Source organism: Microtus ochrogaster, linkage group LG4 (assembly GCF_000317375.1).
Source record: "Microtus ochrogaster isolate Prairie Vole_2 linkage group LG4, MicOch1.0, whole genome shotgun sequence".
Classification (NCBI taxonomy): Eukaryota; Metazoa; Chordata; class Mammalia; order Rodentia; family Cricetidae; genus Microtus; species Microtus ochrogaster.
Genome location: NC_022030.1, coordinates 25538399 through 25551504, shown reverse-complemented (window position 1 = coordinate 25551504; position 13106 = coordinate 25538399). Strand labels below are relative to the sequence as shown.

The 13106-nt window shown below is 39.5% G+C and overlaps 1 protein-coding gene across 3 annotated transcripts in view; it reads left to right on the top strand.

The window, feature by feature from the left end:
• The window catches only part of Fer (FER tyrosine kinase), a 323903-nt gene that overhangs the window by 200141 nt on the left and 110656 nt on the right, over nt 1-13106 (top strand). For all 3 annotated transcript variants that reach the window (XM_013351613.2, XM_005361336.2, XM_005361337.3), the window contains 3 exons: nt 2789-2845; nt 7108-7223; nt 9336-9430. In XM_013351613.2, coding sequence (XP_013207067.1) covers nt 2789-2845; nt 7108-7223; nt 9336-9430 — 268 coding nt within the window. The remainder of the gene's footprint in view (nt 1-2788; nt 2846-7107; nt 7224-9335; nt 9431-13106) is intronic.

Sequence of the window (13106 nt, the reverse complement as noted above, 5' to 3'; positions counted from 1 at the left end):
ACTTTCGAGGAAGAGGAAGGAAGCCCATAGAGCACGTTTAAGTTCTGGCCAGCATCTGAAAGAAACAGACAGGGAAAGGAAAGGTTACACCTTTCATAGGACACAGAAAGGCAGTTTCCATGTTCAAGTCCAGTTGAAACTTCTTGACTGCTTGGCTTGTGGGGACTCCACTGGGGATTCCAAGAAAGAGAATCATAGCATCTCAACAAAGGCAAATTATCCAAGCAATCTTGTTCATAGATGCAGGTGAGTCCACCTTCCAAGGAGTGATCCGTGGACCAGGTGACACACCCACCAACCAGAACGACACGTGTCCACGCAGACCAGAGATTGTATTGTAACAGATCCTGGCTGGTTCTCTTAGATTCCTCCATGCTGAAGACTTAGGTCTGAAATCATTTAAGATCCAGTTAAGGAATTGGAGCCTTAAACACTTCTGGCATCTCTGACATCTGTCAAGAGGCTTAAAGATATTTCTTTTTTTTCTTTATTCTTTTTTTTTTTTAATTTTCGAGACAGGGTTTCTCCGTAGCTTTTGGTTCCTGTCCTGGAACTAGCTCTTGTAGACCAGGCTGGCCTCGAACTCACAGAGATCCGCCTGCCTCTGCCTCCCGAGTGCTGGGATTAAAGGTGTGCGCCTCCACCACCTGGCTTAAAGATATTTCTTGCATTTAGCCAAGAAAGAAAGTGATAACCTTTTTTGCAGTTAACATTATTTAAATGCATCTTTAAGTGACTTTGAAATTATTGTTGACTACAGTTATCTTGCCATGAAATCAGGCTGGTTTTATTGGAAACTTTGTATGTGTGTCAGATTCTGTCTTAACTCTGATTGGAGACAGAGCCAGCCAGGCATTAAGTCAGTTCTTTGTGCACTGAGTTCTCTGTTGCTTTGGAGCCTTTAAAGATTATTACGATTTCTGTTGTATTGTTTCCTCTAGCATCGGGTTCCTTTTAGCTGCATCTTTAAAGTAAATATCTTAGTCATTGACTTGAGCACTCTTTTGTTTTCGAATATGCCTATGATGTATTAAAATTTCCCTTTAAATACTGTTTTTGCTGTACTCCACAATTTCTGATAAATTTTCTTGTTTTTTAGTTAAGTTTCTACCCAATTTTCCATGACCTTAAAAAAAAAATCTATGGATTATTTAGATGTATATTATTTAGTTACTGGGTTACTTAGTGTGCATAGTTACTGAGTGTATTGAGAAATGATTTCCAAGTTTGTTTTATATGTTAGAGAAGATGTCTTGTGTCTTAGTTTCTGTCCTATTGCTGAAGGGAGGCAACATGACCATGACAGCTTAGGAAGTAACTGGGGGCTTGCTCCCAGTTTCAGAGGGTTAATCTCTGATCATCGTGGTGGGGTCATGGCAACAGGCAGAGCATGGTAGCTCTGAGATGGGGTAGAGAGAGAGCAAGACTGGGCCTAGCATGGACTTTTGAAACCGACCCTAAGACACAAATTTCCAACCAAAGACATGCAATCCATAATGAGGGACGTGCTGACCATGAAGTCACCACTCAGAGCTAAGCCCAGTAACAGCTTGAGGTCCTAAGGACACATAGTCCTTGAGACTTTGCCTCTCTAAGGCTCACTCAAGCATGGCTCTGCCAGCCCCCAGTCATGTTCTGTGAGTTCCACTTGTTGCCTGTTGGACCTTCACATAGCCCCACAGTTCCCCTTCCATATGGTCTCTTAATGTCCATCAGTTGAGCTTAACATTTAGGTTGAAATATTATTTATGTAACTTGCCCTTTAAAACAAATGCCTGTGGTAACTTGTCTGTCAGAGGGTGATAGGTGAATGTTTGTCACATGATGTTTCTAAAGATGGAGTCCTTCAAATGGTTGTCAAAGGACATTTTAAAACCAGTTATAGTTTTACTTCAATATATTTGATTACTTATTATGACTCATACTATAGGTCATAATTATGTTTCTATCTGATAGAAAAATTATACTACAGTGTAAAAAACCAAAATAATGAATAAAATATTGAAGTCTACTTCTGCCTCCCCTTCTTCACCCCCCCTCCATTTTCCATTTCCTTACTTTCTCTCCGCTGTAACCTATCCCTTGCCTTACTTTTCCCTTCCTTCCTTTAAATATGGCCCTGTGTACCATTCTAGCATTATAGTTTTGTGTGATTTTTGTAGTTATGTTTTTACACACTGGTGTCCCGCTTCCTTGGTCCCTCAGCTCAGACAGGGAGATAGCATTTTACTATGGCGTGTTGGCACCTCTCCTCTTGCACATCCTAGTAACATTGTACTTGATGCTTGTTGCATTGCTATGCCCCAGGAAAGGCTGGGAAGACGTGAGACTAAGTAGTGTCACAGAAAGCTGCAAGTCATCATGTTTGCATGCATTAAAAAGCAACTCTTAGGAGGTGAGGAATGTGGTCCATAGAAGAGGATGTGTTTGAAGGAGAGTGAGAATTGGAAGGTTTTCATGGAAACGTGGAACTCTGATGTACTGTCACACGGCTTTTTAAGATAGACAGCAACAGTCATGGCTGTGTGGCAGGCACAGAGCATACCTTGTGCATCACTTCCGGGTTGGTGCTGCATTGTTTTGAAGCTGCACTTTCTGAAAGAATTTTGCTACAGTATTGATTTTAATATCTGTCAGTACAGTAACCTTCCTTGAGTCTATTTTGTACCATGTTGCAGTTACAGCTTCTTAGTATGCTGTTGCCTGCACTTCCTTCCTCAGAGGAATTTATAGCAACTGTATTCTTGCATGGATTAACAATTGATCTTTTTCTCTATTTTTGCTGTAGGATAAGAAATGGATTCTCAATCATGAAGATGTTTCATTGGGAGCACTACTGGGCAAGGTATGCAATCAGCTGAGCTAAATAAGACATTTTATATTAACCATGAGCACTTCACATTGCTGTTCAAAGCATTTTTTAATATTCTGTCACATGTCAAGGTACATACATACTAATTAATCTAGAAGAAGATAGTATCGTATCTCCTAGAAATCGTCTGACTTTCCCTGAGATAGAGGTGTGATGATCTTTGAAAGGCTTATGATGATTCTTATCTTTAATAATAGTGTATATTTTCCCTGGAGGTCAGAGCCATAATAATGGTTTTATCAAAACCAAAGACTGTTGATTGAAGGAAAGAAGCTGTGAGGTAGGGAAAGTTTCATCGGACCTTCAATAGTCACTCTGCTTTCAGTTGTACTCAGTCAGGAAAGTTCATAACCCTGCAATATCCTAACATAAAGATAATGTGGGCTGGGAACGTGGTGTAGGGTTAGAGGTGCGTCCCTCAAGCCTGGCCACCTGAGTTCAATACCAGGAGCCTATATGACCTACATGTGTGCTGTGGACCATGTACACTCCCCCACAGGAGAGATGAGGGACGAAGAAGAAATATGTTTATTTGGGAGAGGTTTAAGTTTATCTAAATATTGTGGGCAAGATGTGTCTTTTTTCAAGTACCCATTTTGTAACTGGCTATGTTAGTGGTGGGTAAGGGTGAGTCTTACACAGTGAAAGTTCCTTTTCCTGCTATGTTGTTTGAGGTTTCCTCCAAGCCACAGTCCATATTGAAGCGCATTATTTCCAACGATAAAGGCAGGCTAGTCAAATAGACTCTTCACAGATCTGTCAGTCGTTATTATCCAGGTTCTAGTGAATAAATAATAGTTTGTCGGTGACTTAATTGTAGATATTTCTATGTGAAATTTGAGTTGAGTTTAGCTTCCTGATGCACTGTGAAAAATAAAGCAAAATTTAGATACTGTTATTAGTAAGTTTTTATATAATTTGTGTGTGATCAGGGCTAGACTCAACTGTCAACTGAGGTCTGACATTTTAAGTAAGTATTAAATGATCCAGTTTTATTCAAAAGTGAACTTGACCATTTCCTCCAGTTTTCAATCAGCATGCAGTTCCTTGCTGAAGCCCTCCCCTTGGTAGGACTCTTAGCACTTGCTGTGTAAGTGTCTTTTCCAAATGGCAGCATCAGGAAACCTGGAAACCATGAAAACAGGTTTTATTTGCTAATACATTTTAGTAAGTTAATTTTCAAGAACCTCAGCTAAAAGAAGCAGCTCTGCTTACTCTGAGGTGCTCTCCTAATTCAGAAGGAAATAATCCTAAATGTGGTAACAATATTGCTGGGGTAATTCAATAGCAGCAGTTGGTTCAAAGTTACTACAAAGAGACTAATTTCCTTGAAAAAACAGTTAAATGATAAATTTTAAAACTAAAACACTGAAGTAGACTATGTTTACAAGGACAGATTTTTTTTTTAGTACTAAGCAAAAATATTTTTAATTCAGGAAAATCATCTAATTTTTTATTTGTTTGTTTTGAGACATGTATGGCCCTAGCTGTTCTGGAATTTTCTATGTAACCAGGCTGGCTTTTTTACTAAGGCTATATCATAGAATATTTACTTTTTAATGACTAGGCATGAAAGTCTCAACAAGTTTAAATATTTTAAGGAAAATTCTTTTAAAGAGATATTATTTGGCTTAACTTTAGTGTTTTACAATACTGGAACATAATTTGTCATTAATATTTTACTACCTTTTTAAAATATATTTTGTACGCTGAGAATGCATGAGTAGAAAGAGAGCCAAACTTTTCAGTAGTAATTGTTAAGTAATGGCAGAAATTAGCTTCTTCATTCAGAACCATAGCCTTAAACCAGAGTTGGCATTTAAGTCATCCCAACACTTACCGTATGCCCGTGATGTATCGCACTCTCCTGGGTGCTGGTGTACGTACAACAAGCAGAGAAAATCCCTTGTCTCTATAGTGCTTCTGCTCTGACGAGCAGGGGAAAGACGGGCAACTGTGAAGCACCGAGACAGACACCTTTTATGTCAGAGGGCACTGAGTCCTGAAAAAAGTGGAGTGGCTTGGGGTTGCGTGTTAGTCAGAGTTGCCATTCTTAAAGGGAATAGTCCAGGCATATCTTATTACTGATTACGTTTGAATTAGAACTTGCCGGAACCACCACCAAGCTGTGTGGACAGCTGCCAGTGAGGGTTACACAAAGTGATTAGCCAGTGCAGAACTCACCTGCCGAGGAAAAGACTCAGTTTGGTTGTGATCAAACAAAGGGAATTATAGGAGGAAGTCAGCAAGGTGAGGAGGACCACTGGATACAGGGCCTGCCTGGGTTTCCTAACACCTTTGACTCCCAGCGTGGGTGTGCGTGTGGAGCTGGCAGGTGACTTCCTGGAGAGCAGAGTAATTTACTTTGGGAAGGTGGTTCTGGGCGTTAGGTGAGAACTGCAGTTAGGTGAGTGAAAACCGGTGCTAGGGCGGGGTCGCAGCTGGGAGGAAATAAATTTAGATGCATTTTGAAGTTGGACCAGTTGTGTATCTTAATGGATGTTGTAGGGATTGAGAGAGAGACAGAGGCCAGCTCTAAGTGGAGCAGGTTTCTGGAAACAAAGTTAAAAGTGTGTGACACATCAACTTTATTAGATTTCTGCAAGACAGTGAGGAAAGCCAGCTGAGTAACAAGTGCTGAGGTTAAACAAGATGACTGTTCCAGATATAAATAGAGTAGTTGGGTGTGGGCCTAGATAGAGAAGAGGGTAAGGACTGAGCCCTGGTCATTCCAGCACCAAGAGGCTAGGGGAAGAAAAAGCAGTCCTGAAAGGAAGTTGTAAAAAAAAAAAAAAAGAAAAAAGAAAAAGGCAAACAATTAGGAAGACAGAAAACTAGAGCTGTTATTAATTAGAAAATAGGAGAAGCTAAGACAGGGAGGGGAGACTGCTGCCTGGTGCCAGGTGCTGGAGGGGAGTCAGGGGAGCTCCTGACTAAGAATTAACCATGGGTGTGCAAATGCTAGTGGTGATGGCTAGGCAGTTTTGTTGCAGCCCAGTCAGAATGATTTAAGAGAGGCCTGAGATTAGTGAGGCTGTAACTCCGTCTCTGACGCTAAAGCAGTGGCAGCCACATCGACAGCTATTCTGTAAGAGAAAGAACGGCATGTTCGTCTGTAGCTGGGAAAGGACAACGTGAAATGCTCACAGTGCAACATTAGCACATGATGTCCACACATAAACTCTGTGTCGCATCTGTGACTCAGAGAGGAAGATGGCGGGCAGATACGTGACTGAGAGTCCAGTGATTTCATTGGATTTACTTTGGGGTTTGTTTTGTTTTGTTTTTGTTTCCGAAGCAACAGCAGCAGCAGCAGCTAAGAATGAGGGGAGTGTTGAAAAGAGAGTAGAGTGCAAACCGGTTACCCGAAAGACTGGGATTGCAAATAATGTAAAAAGCGGCCAAGCCATAGTAAGGGCTGCAGAGGTTTTTGTCCTGAGTTTACAGTTGATGTGGTGGCAGGGCTGGGGACTTTAGCCGTGTCAGAGCAGGTGGAGTGGCAGTGACACTGAGTTCAAAGGGAGTGTTCTCAGTGGGTGACAGCCATGGTGAGGGATAGTGGAGACAGCCCAGTGACAAAGTCTCGAATTCTGGGAATTCTAACAGAGGACAGAGTTCTGCCTTAAAGCCTATAGTAAGAACCTAAGGAATACTGAAAAACAAGTTCTTTGAGAAGGTGTTAGTCATATTGATCTTTCCTGTACTGTGGATTTCTTCTCTTCCTAAATGCATCGATTATAAGGCATATGTATCAAAGTAGACGCCAGCTGTAGAGGAACATGATCAGTGCTGGTACATGTGATGAGTCCCCACTGGTGACACTGACGCTTGAATGAGCCTCCTTTCCGCCCTGGCCAACAACCTGTTTCTGCAGCAGACCTGACTGGTGGATCAATGCCAGCAGTTCCCTCTCAGAATCTCTGCTTTATCTTTAATCACAGTGATCATAATTTAATAGAGTGCTCAAGGGGTAAAGTCGGTGGGAGAAACCCCTCTACTTACGGCGGTGTTAATGTGGGCTTCTCCTTCTGCCGAAGCCAAGCATTAAAAGAACCCAAGTTTTCTCCAGTGAAGATTAACTTGTGGCACTGTGGAGGACTGTTGCCCATAATCACTGCGATCCGAAGACAGTAATAAACAGTTAACTCAAAATACTTCATTTTATGCTCTCTTGAATTTTTAGCAAAGATTTGCGGGTTGTCAGACATGTCCAACAATGCTTCTATCTTTTTCAGGGGAATTTTGGTGAAGTATATAAGGGCACACTGAAGGATAAAACCGCTGTCGCTGTTAAAACATGCAAGGAAGATCTTCCTCAGGAATTAAAAATAAAGTTTCTACAGGAAGCCAAGTGAGTTCTTTAAAATAATATAAAGTTTGTGTTTGTAATTCACTGTTGATCAATCTGTTGTATTAAATTCACTGTGAGGGAAGTTTTAAAACATCTCCTGAGCTCTGATTTACCGAGGTAGAAGTCAGCACCTCTGTGCCCTTCCGGAGTGAACACTTTCATGGTGCGGGAACAGTTTCTGGTTTGAGGTAGCCTGGAGACCAGTTAGTCAGGCATGGTAGCAATGGACCATCAGTAGCGCAATTGTTCTCCAGGTCCTTAAAAGCACTGCAGCATTGTTTATTTTACTACACACATGTGTTTATATGTAGTGCTGTATTCACATTTGCATAGCTCATATATACCGTTAGCTGTATTTATGTATCTTGTACTCTTTCTGGGTATTAGACATTTGATTCCTTTCTCAAGAATCTCAGATTTCTTTTTCTGTTTTGTGCCTGGAATTAGTTTAAAAAAAAAAAAAAAAACTTTCTTTTTTAAGGTGACTTTCTTCTCTATATTATATTCTTAACTCAAATTGAATAGTCCATCTTACCCTGTTCTGCAGAGAACTAAAACTAATCTGCCTATTTATGAGATCAGTCATACCAATTGCATATTTAAAAATGGAAGTATAATTTGAGCAGGGTAAATGAAATAGAAGTATGAGTGGGAGATGAAGGGATGATGGGTGAGACCAGGAGACAGCGAGGGGAGGGAACCACGCTCATGGCGTGGATGTCCTCAGCACATCTCCAGTCATACTCAAACTCTGTCTGTGGCCATGGAGTGAATACTAAGTCCTTACGTGTGTCTGAGGAATGAAGTTGTAGTCTTTTCGTGTGCATTATTGGAAATTCTGTGGACAGTGCTTCAAAACATGTTTCTTTTAAAATTGTGATTACTTTGTGAATTAAAAGGTTTTATTTTTAACTGAAATTATGAAGTTTGATATTAGACATATAAGTTCTGTTCACTAAAGCTTATGACTATTCCTCCATAGCCATCAGCTGTATATAGTGGCTGTTCTGGCATCAGTTACATCATATAGCTGTTCTGTGCAGTTTCTTCATTACCATCTTTCAATATTACAAATGTCATTTTGGTTTTTTGATGTTGTTGTTGTGTTGTTTTGTTTTTGTTTTTGTTGTGTTTTTTTTTTTAAAGACAGAGTTTTTCTTTGTAGCTCTGGCTGTCCTGAAACTCTCTTTGTAAACCAGGCTGGTGTCAAACACAGAGAGAACTACTTGCCTCTGCCTCATGAGTGCTGGGATTAAAGGCATGCACCACCACTGTCCAGCAACATTTTGGATTAAAGTCAAATATTCTTCAAACTTGACTTTTAATTTCTACTAGAAATTTTGCTAAGTCATTGCTAGTATTTTCTTTATCTCTAGATTTTTTCCTAGTTTATTTTCATTTATGGATCATTATTTTAAATCTAAAATGTTGTACTTAAAGTTTGTTCTTTATTTGTGTATGCACGAAATATGTTTTTTTTCTAGTTATTTTTTTTTTCATTTTCATATGAAAGAATGTGTCAGTTTTCCCAGAGGAGTGAGTTATATTATCAGGGTAAAAAGGGTTCTGTTCTGTTTTTAACCCATGCTTGAAGTCCTGCTAGGGGGTGTTTCCTACTGTGCAACCTCTACTGAAATACTGTGCTTTTCCAAATGACCACACCAAATGAGCCTCAGCCTCGGTTGAAACTCTTAATTGAACACTTCTATTAGGACATTTTTTAAGAACTCTTGTTTTTGCTGTCTGAAACCTCTCATGTAGTGAAGTGATGTCTGTAACATTTGCCAGCGTGGGATGATTTGAGGATGACTAGATGTTTTGAAGCAAATTCCATGTGTCGTTCCTAATTAGCCTGATTATTAAGCATCGGAGTGGGTACTAATTTTTAAAGAAGTATTTAAAGATGAACAGTTCATTTGCACTTGTGCTATGCTGCCCATATTTATCAATACCTGTTGATAGGCATTTAGCTTATCAGTATTTTCAAGTCATACTGATATTTTAAAAATTGAGTTATGATTAAAGTTTATTCTAATTGCACACATTATGGTAATGATCATAAATAAACTGTTTTATTTAACTGATAAACTTATATACTTTTTTCACATCTAGAATTCTCAAGCAATATGATCACCCCAATATTGTCAAACTTATAGGCGTGTGCACACAAAGACAGCCTGTCTACATCATCATGGAACTAGTCCCAGGTAATGTTATTTGAGCGATTTACTTGATGACATTTTAATATCATGTTTTATTGCATTTTTATGTTCAGTCTCTGATATTTCCTTGTAAAGTTTTCAAGGAGTTTTGTATGACATTTTTCTGATAACAAAGCCTACAAAAATGCTCAATATTTTTATAGCTTCTTGAAAAGCCAACATTTTTGAGACAGATTTATTAGACTGTAGTTACACATGGAGTTCAGTTATATATAATGTTTATGTGTAAAAGGGTGCTTAGAAAAACTGAGCATTAGTGTGACTTGATAGCACTGCAGAAACCATCTTCTGTTTTGTCATTGTCTGTCATTTTGAAATCCATCTCCACACATTCTTTCATGGCCACTCGTGAACCATGTGTTGTATTCATGTGTGGCTAACACAAGGCTGGGAATCTTCTCAGGACACTTTCATGCCTCTATCTCTTTAACAACTTATAGCGACAAACATGGGCAACCTCAAACTTACATGGTCTGTTTAAGGTTTTTCTTGTTTCTCTTTCTTCTTGTTTTGGACAATTACAGAGATAAACAGTTTACAGTGCTTCATAACCCAAAAGTGTTTGCTTGGCCCTTTTAGTATCTACCTCACTTATTTTAAAAGAAGAAATTTAAAATATTTTAAGAAAGGAATTTGAAAATTATTTGTAACTGTAACCCAGTTCTGTAGATTCCCTGGTCAGTGTGGCCTGTAGAATGCGTCCCCTGGTTTGGGTTAGCATCCTGTCTTATCACACTACTCAGTCTGCTGCTGAAATACTCCATCTGTTAACATAACTGCAGCACACATAGATTCTCACTAACTTAATCAAAACGGAACTGTCTGTGATCTGTACGTGAACAAGCACATTCTAAAAACTTAGGAACGGTTGAGTAGCATAGAGTTATTATTAGAATAGGATGTTTAAGCATAAATACATGCTGATATTTGTGTAGGTACAGAGAAAGCTCTTGGTTAGCAAGAAATGCTACCAAAAAAAAAAAATCCTAGATTTGGGAGTAGGCCAAACTTGAAGAAAAGTAACTCATTAGCATGGGTGCAAGGTTCAGATGGCAAACATGAGCTGGATAAAGCCCAAGAGAGTTGTGTACAATAGCCAGACACACGTATGGCGGTGCAATGGTGAGTATATACTGCTGTTCTGTACACATTACGAAAGGGAACGCCTTCGAGGCAGCAGGCTGTGGTCTTTCTGTGCCACAGCATTGCTCGTGTCTTGACTTTTTCTGTTCATTTGACTTGTGATTGTTTCCTAATTACCAGTCATTTCTACCCGTCTGCTGGCATAACTGTAAAGCATTCCCCTTGGTAAAATTTATGTGGTTTATCTGATCAGTATTTTAGCATATTTTCTTTGCTTGTTTCCTTTTTCTTTTCTTTTCTCTCATCACTTTGCACTTTCCACTCCTGTGGACTTTCTTGGATATAAATTCAGCAGTATGATTCATTCAACTTGATGCCTGCTTTGATTGACAAGTGTGTAGCTCGTAATAAACGCCTGTCGTCTAGGAGCTTAAAGTAACTCCTTTATTACCTCACCGTAGTGCCCATTAGAAGTTGAATCTTGACTGGAGTTTCTCAAGCCTTTTTTAAAATGTGAGGCCTAGCTCTCATCTGGGGACTTTTGGGGCTGATCTCCTATCAGGATTGCTCCGGTACTGGCAGACTCCTGTCCTGTCTGTATGGCCTGGGGTTCCCACGTTTGGCCTGCCAGATACTCCATGGGTATTAGATTTCTCAGATTTACATTTTCCTTACCTGCTGGGGATTTGTTGTGATGAGACTGAATCCACTTGGATAATCGCCCTGGAAGAAGGTCAGCTCTGCCGTCTGACTGAACATATGTATGAGAGCGATATCTAATGTTCATAGTATCCCGGGATTAAGATGGGGCATGTGTGCGACACCATCTTTCTGTCCTGCCTACCGCAGTAGATTTTGCTACATTTTCTAAAAAACTAGTTTTGTTGTGGAATCTAAAAACCCTATTAATGAGTTTTCCTTGCAAGTTTATATTAAGCCCATTGGTTGATAGGCAATTAAAATGTGTCTTTTGTCCATGCATGATTCTGCAGCATGATTGAGTCATTTGGAGAATATCAGGTCATTAGCATATACAGATCTTTCTAATAGTGACACAGTTTATTATATAATATCCAGGGAGCACATTCATTAATGTCACATGTAATCTCATTAGGAAAGTAATGGGGACACTCTCAGGCTCATAGTAACAAAAGCATGTTTTCTAAAATTTTAATTTTAATTTGAAAGATTTTTTTTTATTCCTGGCCGTAAAACTTATTAGGCTTTTTCTTTAAAGAGTGAAGCTCACTTTACTTTTGAGAAAATAACAGCCAAACATCTTCACTTCTTATAACCATGATTTTTTTTCTTTCCTTTCTTTTTAAAAACTGACTTAATGGGATATGTTTGATGCACAGACTAGTGTGTATAAAGTATTTATTTATTGACATGTATATAATTCTTTGAACCCTTTACCCCAACAAGGCAATGGACACATATGACACCCTCCTATTCTCTGTTTTCTCCCTGTGGTTCCTCCCTGGCTTTTCTGGAGCACCCCAATCAGCCACTGGCACACTGCCTGTTCTGTTGGTTAGCATTTCTTAAACCTTTGTGAAAATAGCATCACATAGCATATATTTATTTTTTTTCTAAAGTCTTGTTCTTAGAATAATTGTGAGATTAATTTAATTTTATGTTTTACTTTTTACTTAGCATACAAAGTAATGTTTTTGTGTGACATTTTTCTACATATTGTTGTACCTTGCTTATATTCGTCCCTTTCTCTTGCCTGCCCTTGTCCATTCCTCATTGGTCCCTTCATTCTCCTAAATAGCTTTTCTCCAGCTTCGTGTGTGTGTGTTTGTGTGTGTGTGTGTGTGTGTGTGTATGTGTGTGATACTTTTGCCTAACATTTTACAGTTACCAATAGTTTGATTGATGGCTGTCATTTGTTCTGCCCATGTTACTATTGTATCCATTTCAAACGAGGTTAGTAACTGCTTTGCAACTGTCCAGTATGCAAACCATTTCTGAAATGTATCTGCAAAGATTTCAGTGGCCCTGCCCTTGTCAGAGAAATAATCCCTCTGGAATCGTAAAGCCAAATATGTATTTGAGAATTCCAGTTTAAAGTGAATATTCCAAGATGACCCTGTCTTCATTTACATTGTCTCTTGAGTTATGAATACTTTACCTACTTGCTTCCTGATTGTTGGGTAAATACAACTGAAGGTCAGTTCTAAACAGCAGTGGGGAGCAACAACAGGAGCAGGAAGGCTTTTCCATAAGATGACCCCTGTAGTGGGAGCTGTGGGCTGCATTCCTGCCACCCGGCTCCCGGCTGCCTGGCTAGCTTATGCCCCAAAATAATTACACGGAAACTGTATTCTTTTAAACACTGCTTGGCCCATTATTTCTAACCTCTTAATGGCTAATTCTCGCATCTAGCCTAACCCATATTTAGTAATCTGTGTGGCACCAGTCTTACCAGGAAAGATTCAGCATGTCTGACCTGGCAGCTTGCATCATTGTGTCTGCCCTGGAGAGGAGAGGCATGGCATCTTCCTCACTTCCTCTTCCTCCCAGCATTCTGTTCTGTTTACTCCACCCACCTATGTTCTAACCCATCAGGCCA